Source organism: Nematolebias whitei, chromosome 1 (genome assembly GCF_014905685.2).
Source record: "Nematolebias whitei isolate Nwh7 chromosome 1, NemWhi1, whole genome shotgun sequence".
In the NCBI taxonomy this organism is placed as follows: domain Eukaryota; kingdom Metazoa; phylum Chordata; class Actinopteri; order Cyprinodontiformes; family Rivulidae; genus Nematolebias; species Nematolebias whitei.
This window is the reverse complement of record NC_056498.1, coordinates 56,009,064-56,019,423: the sequence shown is the minus strand read 5'-3', so window position 1 is coordinate 56,019,423 and position 10,360 is coordinate 56,009,064. Positions and strand designations below refer to the sequence as shown.

At 40.5% G+C, this 10,360-nt stretch overlaps 1 protein-coding gene and 1 non-coding gene across 2 annotated transcripts; both read left to right on the top strand.

The window, feature by feature from the left end:
• The first annotated feature begins 1,312 nt into the window (after nt 1-1,312).
• pprc1 (PPARG related coactivator 1) lies at nt 1,313-9,369 on the top strand. The gene is made up of 14 exons (XM_037678884.1): nt 1,313-1,405; nt 2,898-2,990; nt 3,080-3,229; nt 3,346-3,426; nt 3,513-5,523; nt 5,704-5,757; nt 6,538-6,598; nt 6,857-6,921; nt 7,087-7,786; nt 7,873-8,058; nt 8,190-8,268; nt 8,338-8,459; nt 8,767-8,918; nt 9,009-9,369. Exons 1-14 carry the CDS (start codon nt 1,340-1,342, stop codon nt 9,107-9,109), a joined length of 3,921 nt encoding a protein of 1,306 aa, XP_037534812.1. The 5' UTR covers nt 1,313-1,339; the 3' UTR covers nt 9,110-9,369.
• LOC119421263 lies at nt 8,541-8,679 on the top strand. Its single transcript, XR_005187355.1, has one exon. It is a non-coding gene; the product is annotated as a small nucleolar RNA SNORA50 (small nucleolar RNA).
• Nucleotides 9,370-10,360: the final 991 nt, after the last annotated feature.

The window sequence follows — 10,360 nt, the reverse complement described above, 5'->3', positions numbered from 1 at the left end:
AAAATTGTTGGATTGTATACCTGGATTATTGAGCATGGACTTTGTTGTGTGTGTTTTTAATTTTCTAGGTGAAAAATACATAAAAGCAACTTGTTTAGGTATGTGTTTTCCCAAATATTCAGGTAAATTATTTTTTAAAAAAACTGTCAAAATTTGAAATGACAACTAAAATTGTGACATGTGTTTATAAGAGAGTCATAAAGTCATCAAACTGTCCCATTAATGACAAAGTGTTGGCATTGTTCTGCTAGAAGCTATTATACAATCAGTCTGTCAAATTAAAAGCCCTAATTATGTTGCTGTGTCTTTATATAGATTTATCTCGGATAATACGCTAAGACACACAAACACACACAAATGATATCAGTAATCCAATGTTTTCTTATTTTGGCTTCTCTTTGCTTTTAAATTGTAATTTCTATTTTGTTTTAATATTCTATGGTGTTACAGTATATCATTGGAAGTTACTATTATCACTGTTTAATATTTAAGAATATGCTTCAGAAAAAAATCTGCAAAAGATGTGCAGTTTAGAGAAATGTACCTTGTGTGCATTTTTTGTCTGTTTGTTTTACAGTAAATATAAAAATGTTAGCTGCTACTCAGATTGTCACACCATTTTCAAATCGTATTAAGATAAGAGAACTTTATTGATCCCGCAGGGAATTGTGCCAGAGTTTCAGTACAAGGAATCACACACACAAAAAAATTGCTTAAAATTATAAAAACTGTGTACAAAAACTCAAGTATGTTAACAGCACTGAGGTCATTGCAACCAAGAGGGCAAAATAAAGCTAATAAACAGAAGAAAAAAAATGAAATGCAGAAACATTGGGATACTTTGCAGCTGTGAGATGATGTTAGATTTCTGCAAAAATAAAAAATAAAATAGAACATTTTGATGTTTGATAAAACTAAACTTTTAGAAAGCGTTCAAAATAGTAAATATGACCGAATATTGGAAGCTGCTGTTCGGCTGGACTATTTTTAGTATTATTGCCATTGTTGTTCATAGAGATAAGTTCATGTACCTGTGTAAATTTATACAAGTAAGAATGAAATATAAAAAATTATTTAGAATTCACATAATTTAGACACATTGCGCAAAAAAAAAATAAAAAAAATATGAAAATCCCCGATTTTTTTATTTAAATACCTTGAGAAGAAGAAAAACTACAAAGAACTACAAGAATACGAGCTTACGCAGCACTTGACGCTTAGCGTCATTTTGCGTCACTTTTGCCGGGAATGTGGAACCACGTGTCTATTACCGGCTCGCCTGGCTGATTCACTACTTTATCTCTCCGTAACGAGTCCAGTCAGGGAGTGGGATTGTAAGATGGCGGCGGAGGAGACGATAGCAGCGTGCAATATGGATTTATTCCCGATGGAAACACTTGGCGAGGTGAAGAACAAATTCTGCACTTTATTTTTCTGCTCGTACTATCTTTTATCTGCAATTTTTTTCCAAGTCGGAAATAGTCTGAACAAGCTGTACTCTTCTTTCTGCTCGTGGAAAAGTGACACGTGGATGCAACAGTAGTATTTTTTACTGTCCGTTTAAAGAAAAAACAACTTACTGTTTTGTGACAGCTGTGCGTAGTTGTTCGAAATTGATGCGGCAGGTGTTCGTGTTGTTTAATTTCTGTGAGAAACCGCTTAGAAGCCTTTTTGAATGGGTTTTGTGTCATGTGTCAAGACACAAACGTCGGAACACTGAAATATCTTGTCGCTTTTACTTTACCAATTTCCATACAGGATGTGTGATCCTAATTTTAAATCTTAACGTTGTTTGGTGCTGCCTGATGAGTTGCCGGTGAGTAAATTATGAGTTTTGACACCGGTCGCATTGCAGCAAACGGTGTTATCAGCTCTGTGTTATACACATTATAAGAGCTTCTTAATTTATTACAGAGTAAATGTTGTTAGTATACATAGCATATGACTGTAGGCTTTCAGACTGCTTCATATGGGCGAGTTTTCATTCAAAACCTGTGTGTGTAAAGCCACATGTGGTGATTCACATGCGGGTTTGTTTCACGCATGCGCAGAAGAGAGTTAAAAAAATGTGTTGTTTAATCTACAAGTAAACGACCCTGGACGGTTTTAGAATAACAAATGGTAGTGTATCAAGAGGTTTATGACAAAAAGACGCTATCCTAGTAGTGTATTTTGCTTTGTAGACTTCAAATTATTTAGTTTGTTGTAGTGTGTCTGGTCTTCCTGTGTACGGCGAAAGGGAAGGGTCAAACATGTCTGCGTTCTGTAGCCAAACACGTGGGTTATTGTAGAAAAAGACTGAAAGCTTCTAAAAGTCTTTTTTTTTCAGCATACAGTATTGAAGGAATGTTGTTGCTTCTATTTACATGATTAACATTTTAAGGATAAGATAATAATAGCCGTGATTTGTACATTTAAATGATCAAACAATTATCAACATTTAAAATGTTTGAGGGTTCTGGTGTTTATTTTAGTATTCATCATTTAAAATTACTTTAAATCCACTTGAATTTAAAAAATGTTATTTCTATTGCAGTGATCTACATGTCCATTTAGTCTCCTTTGTTTATTTTAGTGCGTAGGACACACAAAAAAAATCTGTTTTAATTCTAGCAGGAGTCAAAAGTTTATGTAATTACTTGTGTCCTCTTTTTGTGCTAAATAATAAACTTGAGCAAAGATGAATTTGTAGACTTTTACCAGCACTAAGCTCACTTCAGATCCCTTTGTGTCTGAATCAGTGGAAAGCCGACTTGTTTTGCACCTTTTTTGTTTTGTATTAATGTTTTCAGTGTTGTGTTTGTGGTGGCCACTTTTTCAGTTTTTAACAGATTCACGTCTTCTTCTTGGTTTATTTGCCCAAACAAAAATCTAAAAACTATATTCTTTTCTTTTAGACTGGACTCCGCTCAGGGGAAAGTCTGGGGGCCTTTCAAAGCTGTTTAGATCCCTGCATCCTTTCTATGTTTGGGGACACGTCAGCACTAGAGGCAAGACAGATGTTACTTTTGTATTTAAAATCTGCTCATTTTCATTCATGCTTTAATCCTAATCCCTTGTTGCGTATGTGTTTGCGTAGACTAAAGGGTTAGATGAAGAGAGTGAGACCACACTGCTGACAGCCCTGACGGAGATCTTGGACAATGTGGATGATGAGAACCCGTCACCATTCGACATGCTGCCTGACTCAGACTTGCTGTCTAATCAGAAGAGCAGGGAACACTCTCCGGTCAGTGCCCGGCTGTTACATTCAATCGACCAGACAGCTCCTGTGTGACATTTTAAACTTTTTTTTTCCCCCATTTAATGATCTAATCTAGTAATACTGTACCATGTCTTCTCTAGCTCAAGAGAATCCTGTGTTTGTCTCATTCCCTCCAAGACAAAGATACACTCTTTACCACCAGATCATCATCATCTGAAAACGTAGGGTTAAGGACTTTTCTCAACCTGTGTAAATTGCAGATATATGAAAGGTTGGACTGAATATTTCTCTCTCCATCTATACTCAGAGCTTATTCAAGATTCAGACAAACTCTTTCCAGAGGAGCGATGGCGAGGAAGAGGAGGATGGCTCCTTCACCCTGAGCCCAGACAGACATAGCTTGTCTCCTGACATCGATCTGTTTGGTTGGGAGGGTCTGGCCCTCCCTCTTCCTATCACCTTTGAGCAGGAGGATGAAGATGGTTTTTCAGTAAACCTTGGAGACTTAGTCAGGCAAATGCACCCATACTGTATCCCCATATCTGTAGAGAATGAGGAAGGGGAGCACCTGTTGCCTGAAGGAGGCATAGTACTTGAAGTTGTGGATCAAGGAGAAAATGGAGAACCCATCTTGGCCATCCAAAACATGGGTCTAGCTGACTCTGGGCCTCTCAAAGAACTGTGTTTGGCAAATCAGGAGAACGTTTCAGATGAAGCAGAAGAGGAGCCTTCTGACGGCTCGGAGCATATTGTAGTAGATGATGAAGATGACGTGCTGCTTGGAAAAAGTGAAATTGCTGCTACGGTTACTTCAGTTCTTCCTTCAGATACGGAAAAGCAAGTCATCATTCGGAAACAAAAGAAAAATAAAACAAGAAGTCCCTCGCAGAGAAAAAAGAAAAAGAAATGCAAACAAGAGCAGCCGCCTAAATCTGTGGAGGGAAGGGTTCTGAGGAGTGGTACTATCACAAAACCAGCACAGGAAATGCAAAAAAAGCCTGACAGAAAGTCGGTCAAAGAAGAAAAGAAGCAAAAGTTCCCCTGTGTTTCCTCAAATCCACCTCCATCTCTTCCAAGCTGTAAAGAAATACGGCCTTGTGAAACTAAAATGCAAACAGAAAACACCACTACAGCATCACTGACTGTAATAAATGAGAACGCTGCTCCATTGTTGTCACCAAATCTGGACACTGTTCCATCCAATACTCCCCTTGATAAGATTCAGCCTGAATGTTCAGCCAGTGCAGAACGTGCCCAGCAGCCCTGTGGTACTCCACAACAGCCCATCACACCTTGTGTTGAGGCTGAAAGCTCACCAGCAGCTTCCTCTCTTCCCCCCTCCTTGGTTTCTTCTGAAAGCGGCACAGCTGCTCCAAACTCTGAGGTTCCTGAGATCACACTGCCTGGTGATGCTGCCCTGCCAGTCCCAGAACCTAAACCCAAGTCGCTCAGTCTTGAGGAGTACAGGCGCCTTCGACAGCAGAAAAAGCCGGTTCCAGTGGAGAAACAAGACAAGAACAGCACCAAGTGGCCCACCCTTCCAGAGCTTCCCAAAGAGCTCACCCCCATACCGTGCCTGCCTGACCCTAACCCCAAGGACCTCAGACGTCCCAACACTCAGGTAGTGGAGGAGGTCAAGCCCGCTTGGCAGCCGAGGGGCCCAGGAGCTCCACCCACCCCTGAGGCGCTGTTGGTGCCACCAGCCTACATGATGTCTTCATCCAACAAGGTTGCATCAACTGCTGCCGTTACTAAACCCCAGCAAACACAAGACCTTCCCAAACCCCCTCAGAAGCCCCAAACTCCTTATTCTGAGAAGAATTTGGCTACACGTCCACATGCAACACCTTCAAATCCTACAGTACCTTGTGTTCCTCAGACTAGTGCATCTCCAGCTTCTTTAAAACCTGCAAACCACTTTGTGTCTTCAGAAGATGGAAAACATTCTAAAGTTTCAGGTAAACAAGATGGAGCGAACGTCCTCACCAAGTCACAGCCCATATCTTTAAAACCTGGAGGTCAAACTCAATTATGCCCCGTAACCGCTACAGATGTGACCAAACAATCCGCTGCTTCTGGTTCTGCTCCAAGCGCCCCCCAGAACAGCGCCACGATTTCTCAGAAGTTACCCGAGGTCACTGCTTCTAGCAAATCCTCCGACTTCACAGCCAGTAGTGTTAAACCTTCTCCTGATGGTCCTCTGTTCAATAACCGTAGTCCAAAAACACAACCTGTGGTGCTTGAAACTAAAAAACCAACTAGCCAAAGAACAAAGGATGCCACGCAGGAGTTGATTGAGGCGTTTGCCAGTGAAATAGGTGAGCTAGGAGTTTCTGTTTTATTGCCTGCATTTTACTAGTGGAATAAGTAAAAATCTAACTTTTTAATATGTATTAATAGTTGGTATATACTTGCACAAAAGCTGGAACGCAGATCAACTGCCATCTTTCTTTGAATACATAAATAAATGTTAAATCAAAATACTTTTCTCTTTGAAGGTATTGAGGCTGCTGATTTGACCAGCTTACTTGAGCAGTTTGAAGAAACCCAAGGTAATTATTATTATTATTATTATTTTTAAAGTCTTAACTGCGTCATATCATCAAAGTGATTTATTTGGTGTTTTATTTTTCTTTCCAGTTTAATTCTGATGTTGTGTGTTGATGCGGATCAGTAGCGGAGTGGGTCACATTTAGCACTGAGCTAAATGTAGCCACAGAATCCGTTTCTAAGTTTTGTCATGAGGAACAATATTATACAGTCGTCGGTTAGCTGTAGTGGGTCAGAAAATGGAGAAACTTAAAAAAAAATGTATATTATTAACAAATGATGCATGCAAGGTTTACCATATAACTTCAATAAATGTCTCAATATATTTTTATGCTATTTCTGTGATGCAAAAACTTCCTTCCAATAAATTACTGTTCACACTCAATGTTTTTTGGGGTACTTCTAGCTATTTCTGACAAGATTGAGCTCTACTGAAACATTTCTCCAGGAGTTAGTCCTGCAGGGGGCAGAGAAGCTTCTGTCTGCTCAGCTGCTGGAATTTTGCCTCGTCTGCAACTTCATTTATCTTTTACTCTGCAGGCTTTGTTTGGATGGATGTACAAGGTCCGGCACAATATAACAAATGGTTGCTCTGTCTGTACCAGTTATAGACATGTCGTGTTTTTGCTTTTATTTACAATTTGTTCATATTCCAAGAGAAAATCTGGAAATGTTATAAATGCAACCATTTGCTGACAAACTCAGTAATGCTCTTTTGGTTTTCCCGTCTCTTCTGCTGGTTCTTGTGCTGATGTGCTTTTATCCGTTCCCTCTTCCATCAGTGAAAGACAAACGATGTGTGTCGGAGGTCTCTGGTAGAGCAGCAGCTGTAGGAAACTCGAGGTGAGTTACCCTACAGCCCTCACGCTGCTCTGTATAAGTGACTGAATGACAAAAGTCGTCATAATTGGAAGAATAAAACCAGTTTGCTATTGTGTAAATGTGCGTGTGACTGGGGGTGACACAAATGCGCCTTTTGCCAAGACCTACCGCAAAAGCTCTGCCATTGTCTGGCCTCAGTACTGACCCTCTAACATTCATATTCAGTCGAAAAGATCACAACAATAAGCTGAGGGTTAATTCACCCTGCTTGCTTTGCAGAACTGAACCGGTTCCAGAGAAAACTGCCGTAGAGCGTCTAAAAGCTAATCTTTCAACCGCTGCAGGTAAATCAGTTAAAACGTTATCAAATAAGTTTTTTTATTTTTTTTTAATATGCTTTGATTATTTCCAATAATGTGCCTCTAATGCAACTCTGTTCAGTAGATACGTTTCCCTAAATTGCGAATGCTGAGTGGCATTTTTCTGGTCTTTCTTTCCCTGTGCTTTAGCGCTGACCCCTCCAGCCACACCTCCCCACCAGCTGTGGAAACCGCTGCCTACTGCAGCACTGCTGGCAAAGAGCAAAGCTGCAGAGACCTCCTCCAAGGTCATTCAGATCGAAGCCCAGCCTCTACCCTCAGTTTGGTCCCGTAGTAAAGCCACTGCTGCTGCTGCGTCTGTAAGTCCTGATCTGGCATGCATGGATCATGACTATTGCCTCCCCAACAAAGGCTCCACCACTGAAGAGCCAGCCAAACGCTGGAACGTTAGACAGCAATCGCTTATCACGATAAAGCCCATCCAAGCTTCAACCGCTACGCAAACGCCCCCAGCTGCCATGGCTCGAATCCAACCTGCTAAAAGTCCTGTGATTCCTGTCAAAACGCCAAGTTTTCCACAGACTGAACCCTTGGAGAAGAAAACTGATGGGGTGGATGAATGCTTCGTTCTGGAGACTCCAGATGCTTCACCAACCCGGCAGGAATCCGAATCTTCATTTAAAGTCAGGAGCCCCAGAAGAGAGCCCTTGAAAAGGTCCTACCGTCGGCATGCTGCTTCTCGCTCACCCAGTCCCAGATCCAGTCCCAAAAAGGGAACAAGTGGGCGGTCGAGAAAAAGATCCCATCGTTCTCCTAGTCCTACGCCTAGCTGCTCAGACTCCTGTTCATCTAGGTCTCGGTCCAGATCGTGTTCCCCAGCAAAGAAAAGGTTAGTCCTTCTATCGAAACATTAAATTAGCTCAGTCGCATCAGTTTCAGGAGTTTCTTATTTGTATTATTTCTTTTGATCTGTAGGTATCGATCCCGTGACTCGGATAGCAGTTCCAGTTGTTCATCACGTTCCTCGTCTCCATCTTCTCCCTCCCCTCCCAGGAGACGGAGAAACTCTTATTCTTCTTCTCGCTCTGGCTCCTGGAGTCGGTCCAGGTCACGGTCCCCTCAAAGACAACCACAGTGGAACGAAAACGGACGATTGTACAGGTATAAAACAAATAACCAGTTCTTATTTTAGTTAAAATAGCAAATAATCATACCTGTCTGAACTGAGCATCACAAATACTGACATTAAAAAATAAATAACCAACTTCTTTCTTTCTTTTTTTTCTCCCCAGCCCTTCATACAGGCCCATATATCATCATAGCACAAATAGAAGTATGGAAGAATCAAAGATGCGCAAGGAACGAGCCATTGTAAGTTTATGTTCTCTAAAAATATCGTCGTATTTTTACTGCATCTAATGTGATCCACTACTTTCCTAGGAGGAGCGTCGGGTTGTTTATGTTGGTAAAATTCGGGAAACGATGACCCACAAAGAACTCCGAGAGCGCTTCTCTTTCTTTGGTGAAATTGAGGAATGTACCCTGCACTTCAGAGACCACGGGTTAGTACATCTACAGCTGGAGTGAAACAAGCATGTTTCATTCAGTTATATTGTTCCTGCTCTAAGGATTTAATGAGATAACGGCACCGCCTTTGAACCTATGGGTCTTTTCTGTGACCTCTGAGGGATAGCTACAGTGCTAAAGCAAACTCAAGCTTGTTCATAACTGGGGCTTCCTGGCAACACATCCTGGCTGCTCTTTTAAAAGCAAGCTACATTTTCAAAAGTATGGACAAGATCAGTTGCTACTTTCCCTGGACATATTTTAAACCTGTTGACGCAATCGTTGTTTTATAATTTTCCACAGGGACAACTACGGGTTTGTGACTTTTTACGACACCAAACATGCTTTTACAGCCATTGAGAATGGGAGTAAGCTGCGCAAACCCGATGAGCTGCCATTCGATCTCTGTTTTGGTGGAAGGAGACAGTTCTGTCAGTCCAACTATTCTGACCTGGGTGGGCATGGTTTTAAATTTCAGATGCAACAAAAGTATTATAAAGTTTTCAGTTTATTTATACATGTCTTTCCCTACCTTCTCATACCAGATTCGAGTAGAGAGTACGATTCATTACCTGCTAAAGGCAAGTTTAATGCACTAGACTTCGACACTTTACTGAAGCAGGCTCAGCAGAATTTGAAGAGGTAACAGGAGGCCTGCACCAGGAAGCCGCTGAAATGCACCTCAGTGGATGGGTTGCTCAGCATCCGCAACAGTCTTTATGTTTTGGTTGTTGCATTATTTTGTTTCTACAAGTTTACACCTTCTATTGAAGTGAAACTTTATAATAAAACTGGTAAAAGTAGTAAAAAAAAAAAAAAAGACTACTTAAGATTTTTGTTTTTTAAAAGTTTATTTAAATGTACAACTACATTAAATTGTATGGAGAGAATAATTTTAAAATGGAATGGAACTCCATAAATATTTTGGAGAGCATGTAATACATTGAAATGTAATACAAGCCTAAATAAAAAGTATTTTGTCTTGCAACTTGGCTGGTTCTTGTTACAGTTTTTAAATGTAAAATGATGATGCTTGTTTATTTGTATTAATGGTAAATGGACTGTACTTGTATAGCGCCTTTCTATCTTAGCAAGATCCTCAAAGTGCTGTACAATACAATCTGTGGTCCTCATTTACCCATTCATACAGCACTATCTGTACAAAGAATAATCAGTGCTTTATCACGTTCTTGCATTGATTTAATCTGTAATAAAGCGAAGAATTTCTAACAAGCATGATGCCAAATTTGGCTTTGGATATACAGGTGCTGGTCATAAAATAAGAATATCGTGAAAAAGTTCAGTAATTCCATTCAAAAAGTGAAACTCGTATATTCATTCATTACACAGACTGATCTATTTCAAATGTTTATTTCTTTTAATATAGATTATAACTGACTAATGAAAACCCCAAATTCAGTACAGAAAATTAGAATATTGTGAAAAGGTTCAATGTTGAAGACACCTGGTGCTACACTCCGCTGAATAACTCAACACTTGCAAAGGCCTTCAAATGGTCTCAGTCTAGTTTTTTTTAGGCTACACAATAATGGGGAAGACTGCTGACTTGACAGTTGTCCAAATGATGACCATGACACGTTGCACATTGAAGGCAAGACAAAAGGGTGAGGGAGATTAACAAAGAGTGGACTGCAGCTGGAGGCAGTGCTTCAAGAACCACCATGCACAGACATATGCAAGACATGGGTCCGATGTCGCATTCCTTGTCAAGCCACTCTTGAACAAGAGACCGAGTCAGAAGCGTCTCACTTGGGCTAAAGACAAGGACTGGATTGCTGCTGAATGGTCCAAAGTTATGGTCTCTTGCATTTCCTTTGGAAATCGAAGTCCCAGAGTCTGGAGGAAGAGAGGAGAGACACAAAATCCACGATGCTTG

Coding starts and splice junctions, on each gene's coding strand:
- pprc1 (XM_037678884.1), top strand. CDS start 1,340: ATGGCGGCGGAGGAGACGATAGCAGCGTGCAATATGGATTTATTCCCG. Junction 1,406..2,897: donor CGATGGAAACACTTGGCGAG/GTGAAGAACAAA, acceptor CTTTTCTTTTAG/ACTGGACTCCGCTCAGGGGA. Junction 8,460..8,766: donor CTGCACTTCAGAGACCACGG/GTTAGTACATCT, acceptor AATTTTCCACAG/GGACAACTACGGGTTTGTGA.